At 47.5% G+C, this 24,798-nt stretch overlaps 1 protein-coding gene across 1 annotated transcript in view; it reads left to right on the top strand.

Annotated features, from left to right (window-relative positions):
- The window catches only part of PSME3IP1 (proteasome activator subunit 3 interacting protein 1), a 156,179-nt gene that overhangs the window by 86,206 nt on the left and 45,175 nt on the right, over positions 1–24,798 (top strand). Inside the window, exon 5 of the mRNA XM_078670931.1 lies at positions 9,322–9,455. Within this exon, the coding sequence (XP_078527057.1) occupies positions 9,322–9,455 (134 nt within the window). The remainder of the gene's footprint in view (positions 1–9,321; positions 9,456–24,798) is intronic.

Consider the following 24,798-nt stretch of genomic DNA (forward strand, 5'->3'; position numbering starts at 1 on the left):
CAACCCAAAAAGGTCATTGACCCGAAGGGCGTCGAACCGAAGAAGGCCGTACAGCCTAAGGACGTCGACCCGAAGAAGGCCGTCAAGCCAAAAAGCGCAGAAGCAAAGAAGGCCGTCGAGCCAAAGAAGGCCACCGAACCGAAGGGCGCTGCCCCGAAGCAGGTCGTCGACCCAAAGAAGGCCGCTGTGCCAAAAGTCGTCGAACCGAAGAATGTCACCGACACCGAGGGCATCGTACCGAAGCCTGTGGCCCAACCGAAAAAGGTTATCGAGCCAAACAAAGACACCGAGCCGAAAACAAGTGCTCCTAAAAAACAGTTGATCCAAGAAAAATCTTCGACTCGACAAGACAGTCAACCTGTCGAGCACAGAAAGCACATCGAACCTAAAGATCAGGTCGATCCGCAATCAATCGTCGAGCCGGACAAACAGCCTGAGCCGAAGAAGAGCAATAAAGCACCGAAAGTTGATGAAACAAAAAAGGTTGTCGACCCGAAGCCAACGGTAGATCCAAAAAAGACTGAGCCAAAAAAGTCAGACACAGCCACGGATAGTGGAAGAAGAACTCTTCCACCCAGAGCCATCAGAGGATCAGGCAAAAATATACATTCACCCTGAAACTGGTAAAGTTACTATTTTACACAGGAAAAAGAGGCCATTGGACACTGAGCCTCATTCCCCCATTCCTCTGAAGAAAAAGGACTTTGGGACTTCTCCCTCTAGACCATTCATTCCTTTCTATCCCACTATGCCTTGTGCTCCTTACTCTCCCACTCACTCTGGGGACAATGAGGGCGACACAGGGGAAGATCCACAATATGATATTAACTATCCTGAGGATCCTAACCCTCAAAATGAACCATGGGTAGAACCCACTGATCCATATGACCTGCATCCCATCCCTGACACCTCCTCATACCCAACAAGGCTGTCACCTACTGACGACACCATTGTCTTCAACCAGCTAATAGATAGGGCATCGCAGTACCACAACGTAGACATGCACAATGAACCTATAGAAGAGGACTTTTTATTTGACACATTCCCTACTACTGAGAAAAATGTCAGAACACTTCCTATGTTGAAAGGGGTCCTAAAACACGCGCCAAACATATTTAAAGATACAGCCAGAAAATGTGTAATCAATCCCAGGATTGAAAAGAAATATAGGGCGGCCCCTACAGACCCTGCTTGTATCAGAGATCAGTTGCCATTAGATTCACTAGTGGTGGCCAACGCACGCAAACGGGCCAACTCACAGACAACAGGAGAAGCTCCCAGGACTCCAATTCATGGAGAATTGCAAATACACAAGCTCTACTAGCTCATTACGGCAGAGCACACTACGACCAGCTTGAAAGTGTGATGCAACACCTGCCTGAGCCTTTCAAGGCACAAGCTAATGACCTCATACAGGAGGGAAAATTTATTACAAACGCCTCCATTAAATGTGTGCTTGACGCAGCAGACAATGCAGCCAGGTCCATTAACACGAGCGTCTTATTACGAAGACCTGCATGGCTGCACATTTCTGGCTTTAAGAACGAGGTGCAATCCACTATTCTTAACCAACCAGTCAATCAAGACTTCATTTTCGGGCCTGCAGTCGACTCCGTTTTAGACAAAATGAAGAAGGATACGGAAACTGCAAAATCAATGGGTGCATTGCAGTTTCAACAGCACAGATGTTCCTTTCAACGCTCCTCATACAGAGCAGCTACATGAGGCAATACTTCACAAACCTCATCTACATACAAAAGCAACACACAAGGTTCCTTTAACAAGAACTCCAATAGAGGAGGTTATAGGGGCAACAATAATAAGGGACGAGGACGTGGAGGCAATAACACCAGAGCCTCCACTGCCACAAAACAGTGACTTCATCACACTACCTCCAGACCACCTAACACCGGTCGGAGGCAGGATTCAACAGTTCCTACCTGTCTGGAACTCCATTACCACAGACAGGTGGGTCAGACAAATTATCCAGTATGGTTATTGCCTAGAACTCACTTCTACTCCACCAAACATACCACCCAGACACCGCCCTATGTCCAAAGAACACATCACCCTGCTATAACAAGAGGTGAAATGCATGTTGGAAAAGGGGGCCATAGAGCCAGTCCTTTTCCAACACCAAGGGACAGGAGTATACTCACTATACTTCCTTATTCCCAAGAAGGACGGTTCACTCAGACCAATATTGGACCTCAGACCCCTAAATCAATACATACTGTCGGAGCACTTCCATATGATCACACTACAGCAAGTGCTCTCGCTGCTCCAGCAATGAGACTTCCTAGCTACATTGGACCTCAAGGATGCGTATTTTCACATACTCCTCCATCCAGCTCCTAGGAAATATCTCAGGTTCACAATAGAAGGTCAACACTACCAATTCAAAGTTCTCCCCTTCGGGGTAACCACGGCTCCAAGAGTGTTTACAAAATGCTTAGCGACAGTAGCTGCACATCCCAGGAGGCAACACATCCACTTGTTCCCATACCTAGACGATTGGCTAGTACAAGAAAAATCCTACGAACAGTGTAAGACACGTCTCAAACGCTTCAGCTGCTACACAGCCTAGGGTTTTCGATAAACTACCCAAAATCGCATCTACAACCATCCCATATGCAACAATATCTGGGAGCTACTATAGATACCTCAGTGGCAAAGGCATATCCAAACACAGCGAGGATAGCCAGCATGCAGATACTCATTCGCAAATTTCTGCCACAACACTCTTTGCCAGCTCGAGTCTTCATGCAGCTCATAGGCATGATGGCGTCCTGCATATTCATTGTCCCCCATGCCCGACTTCAAATGCGACCATTGCAAGAATGTCTAGCACGGCAGTGGAACCAAGCTCAAGGACAACTAAAAGACCTAGTGTTGGTAAACAGTCGCACTTACAACTCTGCCGTGGTGGAACCCACTAAACCTTTCCAAGGGGCGACTGTTGCAAGAGCAAGTTCCACAACTAGTACTAACAACCGACGCATCACTGACAGGTTGGGGAGCCCACCTACTTCAATACACAGTACAAGGGCTCTGGACAATCAAACAAAACAAACTGCATATCAACCAACTAGAGTTGCTAGCAATATTCCTAGCTCTAAAAGCTTTACAAAAATACCTGTACAGCAAGACTGTGTTGATCCGGACGGACAACATGACAGCCATGTACTATATCCAGAAACAGGGAGGAACGCACTCCCCCCCCCCCCCCCCCCCCCCGCTGGCCCACTTGGCACAGAGCATATGGAAGTCGGCAATTCCAAAAAACATCTTTCTCCTGGCAGAACACCTCCCAGAGAAAGACAATCCAATAGCGTATCTGCTCAGCAGACACAGCCAACAACTACATGAATGGGAGATTCATCCCAAAGTTCTCCAACCATTCTTCGATCAGTGGGGGCATCCAGAGATAGACCTGTTTGCCACAAACAAAAACTCAAAATGCCGGTCCTTTGCCGCCAGGTTCCCACATCCGTCGTCGCAGGGCAATGCAATATGGATGAACTGGTCAGACAGATTTGCGTACGCTTTTCCCCCAGCACCACTGATTCCGCTGGTGGCACGCAAACTGCGGCAACAGTCACTCACACTGATCCTAGATGCTCCCACATGGGCGAGACAGCCATGGTACACAACGTTCCTGGAGCTCTCAGTAGTTCCTCATCAAAGGCTGCGCCTCGCACCCCATCTTCTAACTCGGAACCATGGAGAAATCAGACACCCAGATCCCAATCAGATGAACCTAGCGATCTGGCTCCTGAAATCTTAGAATTTGGATACCTTAACTTGCCTCCAGACTGCATGAACATCATTAAGGAGGCAAGACGACCAACTACTAGAGCATGCTATGCAGCTAAATGGAAAAGATTTGTGATTTACTGCAACAATAATCAAATCAACCCATTAGATGCGTCCATTCAGAACATCATATGTTACCTACTGCATCTTCACAGATGCAACCTAGCATACTCTTCAATAAGACTACACCTTCCTGCTATAGCAGCATACCTTCAAAACAGGCAACACCTTTCACTGTTTAGAGTACCAGCAATCAAGGCTTTCATGGAGGGGCTTAAAAGGGTGATTCCTCCAAGGCACCCACCTTGCCCAGTCTGGAACCTAAACGTAGTACTTACCAGACTTATGGGACCTCCTTTCGAACCTCTACACTCCTGCGAATTGCAATTTCTAACATGGAAGGTGGCATTCTTGATTGCCATTACCTCACTCAGGCAAGTTAGCGAGCTACAAGCACTAACAATTCAAGAACCTTTCATGCAAATACATACTAACAGGGTAGTTCTTAAAACAAAACCTAAGTTTATGCCAAAGGTCGTATCCAGTTTCCATATTAATCAATCAATAGAACTGTCAGTGTTCTTCCAAAATCCACAGTCGGTAGCGGAAAGCGCCCTACACACACTGGATGTCAAGAGAGCTCTGCTTTATTATGTGGACATAACGAAATCATTTAGAAAAACAAAGCAATTATCTGTTGCTTTTTCACCACAACATAAAGGGAATCCCATATCAAAGACAGGAATAGCCAGATGGATAGTTAAATGCATTCAGATATGTTATCAAAAGGCTAAACGCACTTTAACTCTACCCCCAAGAGCACACTCCACGCGAAAAATGGGGGCATCCATGGCTTTCCTAGGAAACATTCCTCTTGAAGACATATGTAGAGCAGCCACATGGACTCCCATACACACCTTCACAGAACACTACTGTGTAGACGTGCAAGCAAAACAGCAAGCTGCTGTAGGCCAGGCTGTCCTCAAAACTCTCTTTCAAACTGCTGCAGCTGGCACAGGTAACCACCAATAGAGGAGATACTGCTATACAGTCTATGCACAGATATCAATTCAGCAGCCCACATGCCTCGAATATGCTACTTACCAGTATGCATCTGTTCTTGGCATGTAGGGCTGCTGACATTCATATCGCCCGCCCTCCTCGCCTGTTGCAGCTGCAGCATTATCTTTGCATGACCATCTCTTACTTTACTATCTCCATCTCTGCCACAATGGCGAAAAACAATCTGAAGATGGAGAAGATGCTCATGCGCACTATTGGAGGAGCCACCTATCTCGTGATACTTCGAAGACTCTTCCAGGACAACAAGGTGCAATCATACGGACCCAACACTAGGCGGCGATCTATGCACAGATATGAATGTCAGCAGCCCCACATGCCAAGAACAGATGCATACTGGTAAGTAGCATATTCCTTCTAGGTCGGCTATAACAGCTTTGTTGGGCAGCTTTTAAACTGCCAAAGTTGACATGGCCATGCCCCAGACCTTCATTTTTACAAATAGGCAGCAATGAAAGTATCCATCATATATAGAACTAACCTAGCGGACAAGTGAGCAGAAGCTTATCTTAAACGCAGCAAAAGCTTCCATAGTTTTAAACCTAGCACCCAGTTATCAATTATTCCTTATAAATATTTATTTTTATTTTGATTAAATTTAAATGATCTCTCATCCTGCATAGGAGGCATTTTCTGTCTTGCGATTAAATTCTGGTTTTAAAAAATCTGGTCAGAATACATCTTTTGTCACCCCCAAGGCACACCATAGTAGCCCAGAAGGCAGGGTGCCTGGTATTAAAAAGAAAGACCTGTCTGATTTAAACTTTACATGTCCTGACAGTGAAAACTTCAAATTGTCGTCTTCGCTGTATTAAGATTGGTAATCCTATGGCAAACATCTAGTTACACCAGTCCCTCCGCTAAGTGCTCCCATTTAGGACCACCAAAGATATTACTACTAGGTATCAAATTAATTGTCACAATAAGTCCGACTCATTGCTACAACTGGATTTAATTTAACTTTTCATAGAAAGTCACCACCTTGTTGCCCAAACCTGTGGTAGCCTTACCTGTCTATCTGCAGCAGATTGTCGCCCGAGTCAAAAGGCTGTTCCCCTGTGTAAAGATTAACTCCATATCTGAGCCGCGGTGTGGCTGCATCGTGAAGGAACTCTCCAACCCCAACTCCAACACCAACGACATTCTGCCGTCGCAAGCCCTGTGCGACTCTCTCGCCACCTTCTTCCACCGCAAGATAGCAGACATCCACAACGGCTTCAACACCCAGACAGCCCCAACAGACAGCAACACAACAGACCCTCCGCACACCATCGCCCACGACCCTCTGCTAGCCTGGGCCAGCGTGAGCATCGATGATCCCATCAAGACCATGCACACAATCCACTCCCACTCTCCGTCAGACCCATTCCTGCACCATGTCTTCAACAGAGCAAGCAGCTCCATCGCACCCCACCTGTGCAACGTCACCAATCTCTCCCTCGAGACCGCGACCTTCCCAGAGATCTGGAAACACGCCGAGATCAACGCCCTACTCAAAAAAACCTAAGGCAGACCCAAGAGACCTCAAGAACTTCCGGTCCATCTCTCTGCTCCCGTTCCCGGCCAAGGTCATTGAGAAAACCGTCAACCGACAGCTAACCCGATACCTCGAAGAAAACAGAATCCTGGATCCTACCCAGTCAGGGTTCCACAGCAACCACAGCACCGAGACTGCCCTCATCGCCGCCACCGACGACATCAGGACCCTTCTGGACAACGGTGAGACCGCAGCACTCATCCTCCTAGACCTCTCTAGATGTCTACCACCGCACACTACGCCCACGCCTCAGGGATCCGAGACAAGGCTCTGAATTGGACCACCTTCTTCCTCTCCGGCAAAACCCAGTGCGTCCACCTCCCCCATTCCATTCCAAAGCCTCAGAGATCTGCGGCGTACCCCAGGGATCCTCCCTCAGCCAGACGCTGTTCAACATTTACATGGCCCGCTCGCAAACGTAGCCCGACAGCACGACCTCAACATGATCTCCTACTTCGACGACACTCAGCTGATCCTCTCCCTCACCAAGGACCCCATCACCGCCAAAGCCAACCTCCACGAAGGAATGAAGGCCGTCGCCGACTGGATGAAGACCAGCCATCTGAAGCTGAACACCAACAAGACGGAGGTCCTCATCCTCTGCTCCAACCATTCAGCCTGGGACGACTCCTGGTGGCCGACGGCACTGGGGGCAGCCTCGACACCCACCCAACACGCACGCAACCTGGGAATCATCCTCGACTCAACGCTCTCAATGACCAAGCTAGTCAACGCCATCTCCTCCTCCTACTTCAACAGCCCCCGCATGCTCCGCAAGATCTACAGATGGATCCCGACAGATACAAGAAAGACAGTCACCCAGGCCCTCGTCAGCAGCAGACTCGACTATGGAAACGCTCTCTACGCGGGAGCCCCGACCAAGCTCATCAAACGACTACAACGCATCCAAAACGCCTCGGCACGACTGATCCTCGACGTACCACGCCACGGCCACGCCCAGATCACCCCCCACTTGAGAAACCTGCACTGGCTCACCGTCAACAAGAGGATATCCTTCAAGCTCCTCACCCACGCACACAAGGCACTCCACAAGACCTGCCCAGCCTACCTCAACTGACGGCTCTCCTTCTACATCCCCAACCGCCAGCTACGCTACGCTGACCTCTCACTCGCCACCGGCCCGTGCATCCGAAGAACAACCAACGGTTGGAGATCCTTCTCCCACCTCACCGCCAAGACATGGAACACCCTCCCACTGTGCCTACGACAGACCCAAGACCCAGGACCTGCTGACCATCAAGAGCATACTCAAGACCTGGCTGTTCGATCAGTAGCTGTTTTAATCCAGCAGAAGGGAAACAGTTCCAGGAGAGTTTCAAATGAAGGCAAGGCAAAGCAAGGGATGGGATGTACTGCTCTTTGTGGAATCTGTGAGATGAGGCTGTGTCTGGTTTCACCGATGAGACATCAACATTGTCCATATTTTCAGCCTCTCCTCAATATATTAATTGACTGTGCCATTAACCCAGCTGTTTAGGTTCTGAAGGAAAAAATGCTGCTTAGAGATAGTCAGCATATAGTGGTCCAGGCCAAGGTACTGGTATATAATCAGAGTGACTCAGAAGTGGCCATCTCCCTTAAAAAGCTCTGCTGTCCCCTCTCCAAACCGTTGAAATTATTAGAAATAAATGTAAGCAAAATCGATCTTGCAGATAAGGGAGTTGTTATTGTCTCCTTATCTGGTATATTTTTTTTTCTCAGTCGTGTAGGGTTTCTGTAGTAAATGGAAGAGAAAGAGGTAGAAATAAAATTGCAGTGGAGTGGAGTGGAGTTCTCCATCATGCTCTTCAGTTCACCAAAAATGAGCTTTATGGTAAGAATAGAAGCAGTCTGCAGTTAAAAATACTATTTAAACCGCATACAGTGCTGCATTCAAACTAGTAATGGGCCAACGTGCAGTGCTAGGACATTTACAATAATGGCTCTGAGGGTATATATAAATTTTCATGGATGTGTAGAGTAGTGGTTCTTACCTTTTTGAGAGCTGTGGACCCCCATTGAATAATTACTAATGATGTGCAACAGAGATTCAAATGCGAGCCTAATCAAAATTTAACAAGTGTAAATAAAGTGAATCAGATAGGTGGGAATGTCCTAAATAATCAACTTGAGCTGCATCTTGTGTTCATATTAATAAGCTTTCTGTCATAGGAAGGTTACAACACAGTGTCCATATAGGTGTTGTTTTCTTGGCCAGTCATCTACACTTCATTCAGCACCTCAGTGATTGTTCATACCACCTCATCGCAGGCGCAATAATTGACTGTTTTTAACAACTTGCCTATAGAACATAAATAAGTACCATTTAACATAGGATACTATTTCTGTATTGGTTCAAGCTTGGTTCATTGGACCATTTTCAATCATTGACCAGTCCGGAGACAATACATCCACAAGAGAAATCCTTGCAGAGTTGAAAACATGTTCGCAGTTGATTTTGATGGTGTATAACTCAATTTTCTGAAGCTGCATCTATTGTTTGCTGTCTGGTACGAATGTAAAAACATGTACTGCTGTATGAAGCTGCAAAACCTTTGAGAAAACATTGGTGATTTAGCTTAATAATAAAATCTAAATATCAATCTGCACTTGCATTGAGCCCACAATATAGACTACCAACGTATTGTTACTGTAGGTAGATCTATACTTCCCTTTGAATGTTTACCTTGACAATAAGTTGGTAGTCCATATTTTTGAGTCTGTATATATGTGCAGATCTTCATTGTTGACCCTGATTATTGTGACATACAACCACAATCGTTATGTAAAAATGTTATTTGTTATTACTTTGATGTTAGGTTGTTTATTCTAGTTGAACTTTGGCTTTTGTATACCATATTGGGTTTTATCCTTAATTATTGTTTCACAGTGCTGTTGCAAAAGCCGGTGAAAATGTAGATTCGAAGAAGGAAGTGGAGAAGAAACCATCTGTAAAAGTAGCTGAAAACAAGAACAAATTTTCTCAAGCTAAGCTTCTTGCTGGAGCAGTCAAGCACAGAAAGTTAGTTTGTTTCTTTCCCATACGTTTGCAACTTTAAGCCTCTTATTGTGGAGTACTGCTGCTAGTGGAAAGCAGAGTAAGTCTATTGGAACAGCAGAAGCAGGCTCCAATGGATTCCTCTTTAAAATACCTCTTTTAATATGGCCAACCTAAGTAGCTATCCTCTTTAGGAACTTTACCATGATTTGTTTGCTCATTCTATAATTTATTCATAAAAGGGGGTGGTGATGGACAGAGCATCTGAATTAAGCAGAACACTCCTACCCAGTCAAAAATCAGGGCTTGATCCATCACCGTTTTTTAGCTCACTGCACCATCCCAGTTCAGAATCATTCTATAATTTAAGCAAATATTTCTGTCTTGAATGCCTGGCATGACATGTTAACAGACAACAGACGCCGGGACGCCCCGTTGCTGGGGCAGCTGTGCGCTTTAGAAATCCAATAACATAACATAAAATGTACCTTCTGATAGATACATCTGCCATGTGGATTCCTCACCTTGTGAATATCCCCCTTGCGTCAGCAACGTTCGGAAATTTTCTTCGTAGTACGCCGACGTAGGCGACGTCACAGGAGCACGGCATCGCGCGCGACTCCGTCTGACGTCACCGACCCCATATCAGGCCCACGCCGGCGTGATGACGTCGGTTCCCTTTTTTCCGCGTCTTCGACGCTAACGGTTTTCGGGATCTTCTGCGATACTTAGTATCTAGCTGTTAATTATTTGTCACTGTTTCTCTTTTGCGACTTGATTCTTCACCGAAGATGTCGTCGAGGAAAACAGGCTTTAAGCAATGTAGGTCTTGTGCCCGCATGATGTCTATCACTGACTCACATAAGGATTGTTTGTGGTGTCTTGGTTCGGGTCACGACGTCAAAAACTGCAATTCCTGTTTTAAAATGAATCCAAAGGCGCTTCGGGAGCGTGAAGCTAAACTACTTTTGGCGAAGGTAAAGCAGGATACTGGAAGATATTCGAGATCGACGTCACGAAGATCGAAGTCGAAGCAAAGGTCTCGATCGAAGTCGGGATCGGCGTCGAGATCCAGAGCGGGTTCGAGATCTGGAGAGGAGTCGAGATCTAAAGCGAAGTCAAGATCCAGAGAAAGATCTAGGTCTAGATCTAAGTCGGCTTCAGGTCACGCTTCGAGCTCCTCGAGGAGAAAGCATAAGAGGAGGAAGCACAGTTCAAAGCATCATTCGGAGAAGGAATCCTCTGACTCGAAGAAAAAGTCTCACAAACACCGTAAAGACTTTGTCTCTCCTTCGCCTGCCTTGTCAAAAGAAGGTTCTCCGACTCCGGAGCCGGAGCCGGATCCGGTATCCTCGCATCCTTCGGAGCATGAAGAGGAAGAAGAGGTGATTCCTCAAGATCCGGCTCCAATGGAGACTCCTGTGGACCCAGAAGGTCAGAGTGAGAATGTGTCGGAACGACCTCCATTGGAACATCCGGTAGGTCCGTACCCTCCCTTTCCTGGTCCCGGTCAGGATCCCTCGCATTTTCTCAATGCGATGTTTGGAGTATATTCTAGGGCGATGTACCCCGCTGGAGCGCCTGTTGGTCCCATGGGTCCATTATCGTACAATCTGGGTATTCCTCAGTCGTACGCCCCGGCTCCATTTATGCCTTTCATGCCGGCGCCTCTTCCACCTTGGCTCGGTACGGCTCCACCGAGGTCTTCGACTCCGCATGCGGCTTCGCCGACTCCGGATCGACCTCGTAGTCGAGATCGAGGTACCACACCTGTTCATGATTCTCGTCCTACTGCTCCGGCTCCTCGATCGACGTCGGAACCGGCTACGTCGGAGTCGTTACCGGATCCGTCGACTTCGATTCGATTGGAGTGGTCGAGGCGAAGAGCTCAGCGTCTTCTCGAGCAAAGAGATGATGAAAGTTCTGATGTGGAAGAAGGCGAGCTTCCTGATCATGATGATGATTTCGATTAACTTCGGGATGCTAGTTGTCTGGAACTCTCTCCCGAGTGGGGTCTACCTTCGACTTCTGATGCTCCGTCTAGGGATGTAATTCAAGTCAAAAGGTGCTACAAGGGACTTGATTCTAGGACCAGATTTGCTCAGTTTGGAGTCGTATTAGGATAATCGCACTCCAGTGTATCAAAAGAATATCACATATCAAAGAGAATTATAACAATGGAATAAATCACTGGAAGGAAGAAGATACACGGAACAAGGAAAATTATATTCATAAGAGGTTTATGGATTTTGGTAATAAACTTTACAAGTAGACATATGGGGAGACATATGAACCAACGAATTTTGTACAAAAAAGTAAAGAACAGAGGTATAAACAACATAAACACTTCAGTTCAATACTAAACATCAAGCTCCTAAAGAATAAGACAGACAACCAATAAAATTAATTAGCGATGGTTGTATGCTCGTGCATAAGCAACGTTGATGGAGATGATGTAGATGTCGACGTTTCGGTCTATGATGCTGCCGTCATGTAGACCATCATCAGGACCAAACTATTCATTGTTGGTGAAAATACCCCCTGAAAATGCTTCAGAGCTTCGTATGTGAATAAAGGTAATAAGGCCAGGGAATGAATCTGAGTAATGACGTATTGAAAGACGCTGTGCTATGTGAGTTGAACAGCCAGACGTCTTAGCTGGAATATGTAGTACAGTTCGTTCTCTAGTGGTTCGGCGCTGCTCGAAAGAGTCAACCGGAGACGGGTAAAGTTGGGATGTGGCACCCTATCACGTGGTTATTAGGAAGGCTGCTGATCTTCTTAACTTAAAGCTGCCCACAGTGGAATAGAAGCCCAACATCCTCACTGAAGTCTTGCACTCTCCCTCTTCAATTGTTGAGCCTACACTGCCATTTACTGATGCCTTGACGGATCCAATAAAGGAGATTTGGAAGAGGCCATTATCTGCTCCTGCAGTTTCAAGAGTTATTGCGAGGCGCTATAGGGTGGCTCCTGATGACCCTGCATTTCTTTCTACACATCCATCTCCAGAAAGTCTTGTGGTACAGGCGGCTTGCTCTAATAGGGCTGCAGGCTCTTTCCCTCAAGTGCCAGCTGACAAAGAATCAAAGAAATTAGATCAGTCTGCGAAGAAGACTTTCTCTTCTGGGAGCATGGCTCTTAAGTCATCAAATGCTACTTGCCTTTTAGGTAGGTATGTGCATGCACTAATGGACTCAGTGAAGCAATTGTCATCAAAACTTCCTGAGGAGGATAGGAAGAACTTTATTGAAGTGATCTCTGACACTCAGGCTGCTGCCCGCATGGTCATTCAGAGCGGCATGGACACTGTGGATTCTGTTGCTAGAATTATGGGTTCATCTATTGCGACCAGGAGAGCCGCATGGTTAAAGTCCTCGGATTTCTCTGCGGATGTGCAGTCTACATTGCTGGACTTACCTTTTGAAGGAACTGGCCTTTTTGGTAAGAAGGCTGATGTAGCCTTGGAAAGGTTTAAGGACAGCCGTGCCACTGCAAGATCTTTGGGTCTGCAGATGAGAGGGTCTACGACTAGAAAATTCAGAGGATTCGGTAGATCTTCTTTTCGTCCCTTCAAGCAGGGCCAACAGCAACAGCAGCAGCAGCAGAACCCTCTATATAAGTCCTATAGAGGTAGACAGAAGGGTCGTGGACGTGGACGTCAAGTCTCCTCTTCCTCCACTTCCTCCAATAATGCCCAACCCCCACCCGCATCAGCAAAGCAGCCCTAGATCCACCATTCTGGATCATGTAGGGCCAGTAGGGGGTCGGCTTACTCATTTTCTACGAGATTGGGAATCGGTTACATCAGATCTTTGGGTTCTCAATCTCGTAGAGAATGGGTATGCACTTCCTTTTCAGGAGTTCCCTCCCAATTACCCTCCTTGCCAAGGTTATTGTTTGGAGGACCACCTGCTTCTCCTGCAGGAGGAAGTCCTGGCTCTATTTCGAAAGGGTGCAATAGAGGTGGTTCCAGAGCAGGAGAGGGGTCAAGGGTGCTACTCCCGGTATTTCTTGATTCCCAAGAAGGATGGCAGGCTTCGGCCGATCCTGGATCTCAGGATTTTGAACCTCTATCTCAAACAGGAGAAGTTCAAAATGCTCACCCTTGCTCAGGTTCTTCTGGCGCTGATGGAAGAAGACTGGATGGTGTCGATCGACTTGCAGGATGCGTATTTTCACATCCCAATCTTGAAGTCGCACAGGAAGTATCTCCGTTTTACGGTGGGATCGCAACACTACCAGTTTGCGGTCCTTCCCTTTGGACTTACTACTGCGCCTCGAGTTTTCACCAAGGTGATGGCAGTGGTGGCTGCCCATCTCAGAAGATCAGGGATTCCTGTATTCCCTTATCTAGACGACTGGCTGATCAAAGCAGAGTCGCCGGAGAAGGTGCTCCATCATCTGCAAGAGACAACTCAGTTGTTACACAAATTGGGTTTTTCGATAAACGTACCCAAATCTCACCTGGTGCCCTCCCAGCGCAACCTGTTCATAGGTGCGGTACTGGACACTACTGTATGTCGTGCATTCCCTCCACCTCAAAGGATTCACGACATTCAGGAGATGATTCCTTTATTCTACAATGGAGCGGTTGTTCCAGTCCTGAAGGTCCTTCGTCTGCTCGGTCTGATGGCTTCTTGCATTCTGTTGGTCAGTCATGCACGCTGGCACATGAGGGCACTCCAGTGGTGCCTCCGCAGGCAGTGGTATCAGCACAACGGAGATCTCAGGGAGTCAGTGAAGATCTCCAGAGAAGCTGCAGCGGATCTGTCTTGGTGGGGCGTGGAAGGCAATCTGTCGCAAGGAAAGCCTTTTCAACTGCCTCCATCAGTGGCCACAGTGATAACGGATGCATCCACTCTCTGATGGGGTGCTCATCTGGGAGACCTGGAGGTCAAGGGTTTTTGGTCTCCGGAAGAAAGGTTGTTTCACATCAACCTTCTGGAATTGAGGGCGATACGTTTGGCGCTCAATGCCTTCCTCCCTTCCCTTCGCGGTCGTTCGGTTCAAGTCCTGACGGACAACACGACTGCGATGTGGTACATCAACAAGCAGGGAGGAGTAGGGTCGCAGTGTCTCTGCAGAGAGGCTCTGCGACTCTGGTCCTGGGTTCAGTACCATCAGATTTGTCTGGTGGCAAATCATCTGGCCGGAGTTCTGAACGTTCGTGCAGACAGTCTCAGTCGGCAGTTCTCCGCCGACCACGAGTGGAGGCTTCACCCGGAGGTTGTTCACGACATCTTTCAGATGTGGGGGACTCCTCGGGTGGATCTATTCGCCACTCGCGAGAATGCGCACTGCCTGTCATTCTGCAGTCTCCAGTATCCGATGCAAGGAGCATTGGGGGACGCGTTTCAGTTGAGTTGGGGAGGTCAACTCCTTTACGCGTTTCCTCCCATACCTTTGATTCCTCGGGTTCTGAGGAAGATTCGTCAAGACCGGGCCCAAGTCATATTGGTCGCTCCGGATTGGCCAAGAAGGGTGTGGTATTCGGACCTACTCCACCTCTCCTCTCACCCGCCGCTCCGTCTCCCTCGCAGGGCAGACCTCCTCTCTCAGATGGAGGGGCAGGTTCTACACCCCCACCTCCAGACATTACACCTTCATGCCTGGAGATTGAACGGGGCAACTTGAGTTCTTTTTCTCTCCCTCACGAGGTGGTGGATGTCATTCTCTCTGCCAGGCGTGACACCACTAAGTCCATTTACTCCTATAGGTGGTCAAAATTTGTTTCTTGGTGCAGGGAGAGAGATATTGACCCTTTGAAGGCTCATTTGTCTAATATTTTACAATTTGCCCTTTATCTGGTGCAGCAAGGTTTGGCTGTGGCCACGGTTAAGGGGTATCTTTCAGCCTTATCGGCGTTTCTATGTTTGCCGGATCAGCCATCTCTCCGGTGGTTTTGAGATTCTTGAGGGGTCTCATAAATATGTTCCCTCCTACTCCTTTTGTTGTTCCTCATTGGGATTTGAATCTTGTGCTGACGCTTTTTCTGGTAGATACTATATCTGCCTGTGGATTCCTCACTGACCCACCCGCCTCCCCGTTGTCCACTCTGCTATACCTGGTCTTTCTGTATATATGGTTTATACTATTGTATTGATTTTGTTCTATATGTACTGTGTACATTTGCATATTTGCTATCGTTGGTCCGTCCGTGTGCCTCGAAGGCACGGAAAAAAGGGCGGAACTGACATCATCACGCCGGCGTGGGCCTGATATGGGGTCGGTGACGTCAGACGGAGTCGCGCGCGATGCCGTGCTCCTGTGACGTCGCCCACGTCGGCGTACTACGAAGAAAATTTCCGAACGTTGCTGATGCAAGGGGGATATTCACAAGGTGAGGAATCCACAGGCAGATATAGTATCTACCAGAAAAAGCGTTACCGAAGGTAAGTAACTTGTTCTGTGCTGCTATTGTTCCTTACCTAGTGCTTGGAATTCAGTGTCAGTCAGTCAGTCAAATTACTTTATTCGATAATTCAATATCATAAAAAGACAGTAATGATCAATATATAAATTACAGTTACATTATTAAAAAGTTCACAAATTTCATAAATATTAAAAATATTAGAAAAAAGGTCAATACATATACAAAGTAGGTACTATCCCATCCATATTTAAAAAACACACTGTGTACATAAAATGCATGAATTATAAAAATACGTTCAAGTGTGGAGTTTCATTATCTTTTTTCTCTCCCTGGCAGCCCCCACCAAGAAACTAGCAACATGGGAGATGACCCTGGGACTGCTTAATAGTTGCAAATATAGGAGAGCAGGCCTCACCTGAATAAATATCAAAACAAAGAGAGGAGTATCCCCCTTGAAGATAAAGAAAAATAGTAGTAAAAACTCTCACAGCTGTGCGCTGCCAGGAATGCTACGATCAAAAGAGAGAGTAAGGGAGTTTGTTCACTCAAATGTGAACCTGAGATCACTCCTATTCCCCTGGGAGGAATTATATCAAAACACAGAGAGGAGTATCCCCCTTGAAGATAAAGAAAAATAGTAGTAAAAACTCTCACAGCTGTGCGCTGCCAGGAATGCTACGATCAAAAGAGAGAGTAAGGGAGTTTGTTCACTCAAATGTGAACCTGAGATCACTCCTATTCCCCTGGGAGGAATTATATCAAAACAAAGAGAGGAGTATCCCCCTGCTTCCTTGAGGATGGGGACAAGAAACTTCCTCCTTGCAGCCATATAATGGCCACAGAACATTACAAAATGCATTGTATCCGGTTTTGAAAAATTATCACAGGAGCACGGAGGCGCTTGATCGGGGGTACACCATGCTGTTAGTTGACCTAAATTCAGATAAATCAAATTTAAACGGAAACGCGTTAAAAGAAATCTATGATAAGGTCTGTTGACTAAAACCAGGTAGGGCTCAGGACCTGGGGGATTTGAAACCATAAAATTGGATCTAACGGTTGTTTTTCTGAGCTCCTTCTCTTCTCTGCACAAAGACAACCTCTGTAGCAATGCCACCTTTGTTAAAGCTACATCCTTTGCGGTTATATTTTCTGGCACAAGGAAGAGCTCTGGTCTTCCGATATTCTGAAAACCTTGTTTAACGTAAGATAACCACTTGATTTTGTTTGCGTTGTCTAAGTGGAGACAGTCCTTGAGTATGGAGTGATTTAGGGAGAGTTCCGCATTCAGCCAGGTCTTCAGCCAGGTTATTAACGGCGCTACCTTTAGTAGATCCGTAATAAAACCGACGCCCAGCTATGAATGCACCGAAAAAGAGGGGGTTGACTGCGGTACTGATAAAATTGTTCTCATGAATTTGTTTTCAGTGATTTGCAAGCAGTCCGTAGCACTGTATCCCCATAGTGAGCAACCATATGTCGCTACCGCCAAACACTTTGCTTTATAAATATTTAACAGGGCTTCTATGGGCCTTCCTCCGAGCTTTTTGCTAAAGGCCGTAATGGCCATAGAGGATCTTGCAAAGGCAGTGTTTCTTGCTTTAATCTGTGTGCCCCAATTCCACCTCTCCTCAAAGATAATACCTAGTTACGGGAATGTGGGTACTCTGCTTAGTTCCTCTCTGCCACAGAAGAAGGTTTTCACGTTTTTCTTTCGAGAACCTTTCCCTGTTATCATGATTTGGGATTTTTTTACATTAATTTTAAGGTCTAATGAGTTCATAAAAACTCCGAATGCATCCAACAAGCGTTGAAGAACAGCATCGTCCGCATACAAGAGAACAGGTATACCCAGATCTCCTGCATGTGGTATGTCTGCCATCACCTCCTTAAGCACCGGTTCAATGGCGTTTATATAAATCGTGAACAAGAGAGGGGCCATGATACACCCCTGCCTGACCCCCCTTTCTGAATGAAAGTGGCTAGAACAACGCCCCTCTGTGTTCACCCTAACGGAGGCCCGCAGGCCAGAGTGTAAATCCGCCAGGAAGTTTACCAAAGTTGGATCAAGGCCTAGGTCAATTAGGATCTGCCAGAGTTTCGAGCGATTCACGAGGTCAAAGGCCGAAGAAAGGTCCATAAAACCTAAATATAAGGACCCCTCCCTGGCGACAGTGTATTTGTCCACTAACAGTTGTAGGTTGAGACACTGATCCAAAGTACTTCTTTTGGATCGGAATCCATATTGGACATTAGATAAAATCCCTTTCTCATCGAGCCAATTCTGCAATTTGCGCAGGATGACCCGCCCCAGGATTTTGACAGATGAATCTATTAGAGAGATTGGCCGGTAACACGCTGGGTCTGACCGATCCCCCTTCTTAAATACTGGGACGATGATAGACTCTTTCCAGGATGATGGAATATTCCTATAATTTAATACATTGAAGACCTTGCTCAGGATTTCTGATAGATACATCTGCCGTGTGGATTCCTCACCTTGTGAATATCCCCTTGCGTCAGCAACATTCGGAAATTCTTTTTGTAGCCTCGCGCCGACGTGGACTCGGACGTCATAGAGACACGACATCGCTCGCGACTCCGCTGACGTCACCGACGCCTACAATAGGCCCACGCCGGCGTGATGACATCAGTTCCCTTTTTTCCGCGTCGTCGATGCTAACGGTTTCGGGATACTCTGTAGCTTCTAGTACTTTGTTACTATATTTCTTCGATTCTCCATTCTCTGATCTTTTTACTCGATTGTCATGTCGACAAAGAAAACAGGTTTTAAGCCTTGTAGAGAATGTGGAAAGATGATGTCCGTTACGGACCCACACCAAGACTGCATTTGGTGTCTGAGTTCTGATCACGACGTTGATGGGTGTTCGTCGTGTCAGAAGATGAATCCGAAGGCTCTACGAGAAAGAGAGTCAAAACTTCTTGTGGCTAAGCTGAAGACGAGTAAAGTTAGAAGATCTTCAAAACACTCGAAGAGGTCGAAGTCAAGATCCAGGTCGAGATCTCGAGAGGCGTCGGCCTCGAAGTCTTCATCGGATCACGCTTCCAGCTCTCGTAAAAAACATAAGAAGAGGAGGCATGAGTCCCGTCATCATTCAGATGATAAGTCTGGTTCAAGATCGAAATCTCCCAAGAGGATGAAGTCGAAGGTAATTCCTCCACAAGTGTCGGATCAGGAAGGTGAGGCCTCACCTTCGGAGTCGCTAGTCCATTCTCCGACTCCTGTTCCGGATCCGACTCCGGCTCCATCTTCAACTCCGGAGGACGCCGATGGAGTTCCTGTTGAGGAGGAGACTTCGAATCCTGTTATGGAAACAGATTAGAATCTGCCTCGAGATCAACCTGAGCACCCACCATTTCCAGCTCCAGGTCAGGACCCTTCTGCGTTTCTAAACGCTATGTATGGTGTTTTCTCAAGATCATGGTACCCCTCTGGAGCACCTTCGGGTCCCATGGGTCCAATGGCTTTTAATTTGGGTGTACCTCACTCATATGCTCCGACACCTTTCATGCCGTATATGCCAGCCCCGACCCCGCTGTGGCAGTACCAGGCTCCACCGAGGTAGACGCCGATATCGACGCCGGCTCGACCGAAGTCGACGACTCCGGCGTCGCCGACTCCAAGCAAGTCTATGGAACATCCTTCCAAGCCTTCGGATTCGATTCCGACGTCGGCTCCGGCGCCGTCGGATTCGGCATTGGATCCGGCTGCACTTCGAGTTAAGCTGAGGTCTAGGAGAGAGGCTCAACGTCTCCTAGATGAACAGAGAATTTGTGAGTCTCATTCAGACTGAAGGTGAGCTGGATGGGAGTTATTTCGAGGACCTGGCAGAGGCGAGTGGTCTTGAATTTTCTCCAGAATGGGCTTTACCATCAGGACCTGATACACCCTCTAGAGATGTTCAGCCATATCATGTTATGAAAAAGGCAGCAGGACTTTTAGGTTTGACTTTACCTACTGTCGAATTTAAGTCAAATTTACTGACTGAGGTTCTTCATTCTCCGAACTTGGCGGTGGAACCTTTACTACCATATAATGATGCTTTAACGGAGCCCATAATGGAAGTATGGAAGAAACCTTTTTCTGCTCCTGCAGTTTCGAAAAGTGTGGCTAGGAGATATAGGGTGGCTCCTGAAGATCCAGCCTTCTTGTCATCTCACCCTTCTCCTGAGAGTTTGGTGATTCAAGCTGCATGTTCTAAGAAGTCGGTTGGTGCCTTTCCGCAGGTGCCTGGCGACAAAGAGGCCAGAAAACAGGATCAAGTCGCCAAAAAGACTTTTTCTTCTGCTAGTATGGCATTAAAATCATCTAATGCCACTTGCCTTATGGGAAGATATGTACATGCACTTATGGACTCTATGCGTTCATTGATCCCTAAGGTTCCAGAGGATAGCAGAAAGGACTTTGAGGAAGTTTTATCGGACTCTCAAGCAGCAGCCCGTCAGGTCATCCAAAGCGGCCTCGATACTGCTGATTCTGTGGCAAGGATCATGGGCACGGCGGTTGCCACAAGGCGTTCAGCTTGGTTGAAATCATCTGATTTTTCGGCTGATGTGCAGTCTGCTTTATTGGATCTGCCTTTCGATGGCGAAGGACTCTTTGGAAAAAAAAGCAGACACGGCCTTGGAGAGATTCAAGGATAGCAGAGCAACTGCTAGATCTCTTGGCCTTCAGGTCAGAGGTTCTACAACCAGGAAATTCAGAGGGTTTGGTCGCTCTTCCTTTCGTTCATTTAGACAAGGTCAGCAGCAGCAGCAGCAGCAGCAACAGCAGCAGCAGCAGCAGAATACCTTGTATAGGTCATACAGGGGAAAGCAGAGAGCACGTCCTCGAGGGCGTCAAGCCTCTTCCTCCTCCACCTCCTCCAACCCCTCAGCCACGGAAAAGCAGCCCTAGATCCGCCATTCAGGATCATGTAGGTCCGGTGGGGGGTCGGCTTACCCACTTTCTACGGGATTGGGAATCGGTTACATCAGATCTTTGGGTTCTCAATCTCGTAGAAAATGGGTATGCCCTTCCCTTTCGGGAATTCCCTCCCAATTACCCTCCTTGTCAGGGATATTGCTCAGAGGAACATCTGTTACTCCTTCAGGAGGAAGTTCAAACTCTATTGAGAAAAGGTGCGATAGAGGTGGTCCCAGAGCAGGAAAGGGGTCAGGGATGCTACTCCCGGTATTTCCTGATTCCCAAGAAGGATGGCAGGCTTCGTCCAATCCTGGATATCAGGATCTTGAATTTTTATCTGAAGCAGGAGAAATTCAAGATGCTCACCCTTGCTCAGGTTCTTCAGGCTCTGCTGGAAGAAGACTGGATGGTGTCACTCGACTTGCAGGATGCGTACTTTCACATCCCAATCCTGAAGTCGCACAGGAGGTATCTCCGTTTTACGGTGGGATCGCAGCACTTTCAGTTTGCGGTCCTTCCTTTTGGACTTACTATTGCGCCTCGAGTCTTCACCAAGGTGATGGCGGTGGTGGCGGCGCATCTCAGAAGATCAGGGATTCCTGTATTCCCGTATCTGGACGACTGGCTGATCAAAGCGGAGTCGTCGGAGAGAGTGCTTAATCATCTGCAGGAGACAACCCAGTTGTTGTACAGGTTGGGTTTTTCGATAAACGTACCCAAATCTCACCTGGTGCCCTCCCAGCGCAACCTGTTCATAGGTGCTGTACTGGACACAACTGTATGTCGTGCATTCCCTCCCCCTCAAAGGATTCGCGACATACAGGAAATTATTCCTTTATTTTACAATGGAGCGGTCGTTCCAGTCCTGAAGGTCCTTCGCCTGCTCGGTCTGATGGCTTCTTGCATTCTGTTGGTCAACCATGCACGCTGGCACATGAGGGCGCTCCAGTGGTGCCTCCGCAGGCAGTGGTATCAGCACAACGGAGATCTCAGGGATTCAGTGAGGATCTCCAGAGAAGCTGCGGCGGATCTGTCTTGGTGGGGCGTGGAAGGCAACCTGTCTCAGGGGAAGCCTTTTCAGTTGCCTCCTCCGGTGGCCACAGTGATAACGGATGCATCCACTCTGGGGTGGGGTGCTCATCTGGGGGATCTGGAGGTCAAGGGCCTTTGGTCTCCAGAGGAAAGGTTGCTTCACATCAACTCTAGCGCCAAGAAACCGTACGGTGAACGCTGCGCTTTACAAATGTTTTAAATTCCAAATTCCAACCTTCTAGAATTGCGGGCGATACGTTTGGCGCTCAAGGCTTTCCTTCCTTCCCTTCGCGGTCGGTCGATCCAAGTCCTGACGGACAACACGACCGCGATGTGGTACATCAACAAGCAGGGAGGAGTAGGGTCGCAGTGTCTCTGCAGAGAGGCTCTGCGTCTCTGGTCCTGGGTTCAGGACCATCTGATTTGTCTGATGGCAAATCATCTGGCCGGGGTTCTGAACGTTCGTGCAGACAGTCTCAGTCGGCAGTTCTCTGCCGACCACGAGTGGAGACTTCACCCGGAGGTGGTTCACGACATCTTTCAGATGTGGGGGACTCCTCGGGTGGACCTGTTCGCCACTCGCGAGAATGCTCACTGCCTGTCGTTCTGCAGTCTCCAGTATCCGATGCAAGGAGCCTTGGGGGACGCGTTTCAGTTGAGTTGGGGAAATCAACTCCTTTACGCGTTTCCTCCCATACCTTTGATTCCTCGGGTTCTGAGGAAGATTTGCCAAGACCGGGCCCAAGTCATTTTGGTCGCCCCGGATTGGCCAAGAAGGGTGTGGTATACAGATCTTCTCCACCTCTCCTCTCACCCGCCGCTCCGTCTCCGTCTCCCTCTCAGGGCAGACCTCCTCTCTCAGATGGAGGGGCAGGTTCTACACCCCCACCTCCAGACATTACACCTTCATGCCTGGAGATTGAACGGGGCAACCTGAATTCCTTTTCCCTCTCGCCTGACGTTGTGGATGTCATTTTATCCGCCAGGCGTGACTCCACTAAGTCTATCTATTCTTATAGATGGTCGAAATTTGTCACGTGGTGTGGGGAAAAGTCTATTGACCCTTTGAGAGCCCATTTGTCTGATGTTCTACAGTTTGCCCTTTCTCTGGCGCAGCAGGGACTTGCGGTTGCCACAGTGAAGGGTTACCTTTCAACGCTGTCGGCATTTCTCTGTTTGCCTGACCAGCCTTCTCTTTTTAAGTCTCCTGTTGTTTTAAGATTTTTGAAGGGCCTCACAAATAAGTTCCCTCCTTCTCTTTTTATTGTGCCTCAGTGGGACTTAAATCTTGTATTGACTTTTTTGATGGGTGCTCCCTTTGAGCCTCTTCACAAATGTCCCATTAGACTTCTTACCCTTAAAACAGTCTTCCTCGTTGCAATAACCTCGGCAAGGAGGGTAAGTGAGCTTCAAGCTCTTAGTTTCAAGCCCCCTTTCTTGACCATTCATGCTGATCGGATGGTTCTCAGGACCAGGGCTGCTTTTCGGCCTAAGGTGGTAACTCCCTACCATCTGGGACAGTCCATTACCTTACCTACCTTCTATCCTCCCCCTCACCCTTCTAAGGAGGAAGAGAGACTGCACCATCTGGACCCTAAGAGGGCGGTGTCCTTTTACTTGGACAGATCCAAGGACTTTCGTTTGGAAGACCAGCTCTTCATTGGTTTTGCTGGCTGCAAGAAAGGAAGAGCGGTCCATAAAAGAACCTTGTCAAGATGGATCGTCCTCTGCATTAAGATCTGCTACTCTTTGGCCGGTAAGGAACCTCCAGAGGGTATAAGGGCTCATTCTACAATAGCTAAGTCTTCAACCTCGGCATTGGCCAGAGGTGTTTCTGTAGAGGATATTTGTAGAGTGGCAACTTGGTCTTCCCTCCACACTTTCGCGAAGCATTACTGCTTGGATTCCGAAGTGAGGAGGGACGGTCACTTTGCACGCTCTGTCCTCCAGGATTTCCTGGTCTAGAAGAGTGGACACCCTCCTCCGGGAGTGGGGACTGCTGTGGGACTCTATTCACAAGGTGAGGAATCCACACGGCAGATGTATCTATCAGAAGAACAAGTTACTTACCTTCGGTAACGCTTTTTCTGGTAGATACAATATCTGCCTGTGGATTCCTCACTGACCCACCCGCCTCCCCGTTGTCCACTCTTCTATACCAGAGTTATTGTAATGTAATGTGTATATATTTTGTTGTCAGGGAAATGTTTCATTTGCTTTCCTGCATTTGCTTTACACTGTGTGTTTTGCCATTTCTATTGTATACTGTGTATACTGTATGCCTTTCTACTGTCATTGGTCCGTCCGTGTGCCTCGATGGCACGGAAAAAAGGGCGGAATTGATGTCATCATGCCGGCGTGGGCCTATTGTAGGCGTCGGTGACGTCAGCGGAGTCGCGAGCGATGTCGTGTCTCTATGACATCCGAGTCCACGTCGGCGCGAGGCTACAAAAAGAATTTCCGAATGTTGCTGACGCAAGGGGATATTCACAAGGTGAGGAATCCACAGACAGATATTGTATCTACCAGAAAAAGCGTTACCAAAGGTAAGTAACTTGTTCGTTTGACCATAATTTTGAGTCGCGCTTAAAAATATCTGCGGGAACCCCATCGGGGCCAGGTGCCTTATTTTTCTGCGTTTCGTCTATTGCCCTTTCTACTTTTGTGACTTCGAAAGTAACATAATAACCCTCAACTCTCTCTTTAGTCATATATAATGACTCTTGAGGAGTGGTACTAGAGTATATGTTACTAAAGTGCATAATCCAAGCCTCGTCAGCAACGTTGGATTCAAGGGCACTATTCTCTACCGGAGCGAAAAGGGGTTGATTTACTACTTTCCAGAATTGAGAACTATTTTTTAAAACCTCTGGATCTAGTAACTGTGACCAAGCATTATCTTTTAGCACATTTTTTTCTGCTTTGTATAGCCTTTTTATAGGTTGCTCTTAGCTTGAAATTCAGTGTTACCTCGGACATGGTCAGAAAATGCCTCCTGGAAAATGTGACTTAAGAAATTGTACAGTGGAACA

This window comes from Lissotriton helveticus, chromosome 12, assembly GCF_964261635.1.
Source record: "Lissotriton helveticus chromosome 12, aLisHel1.1, whole genome shotgun sequence".
NCBI classification, from domain to species: Eukaryota; Metazoa; Chordata; class Amphibia; order Caudata; family Salamandridae; genus Lissotriton; species Lissotriton helveticus.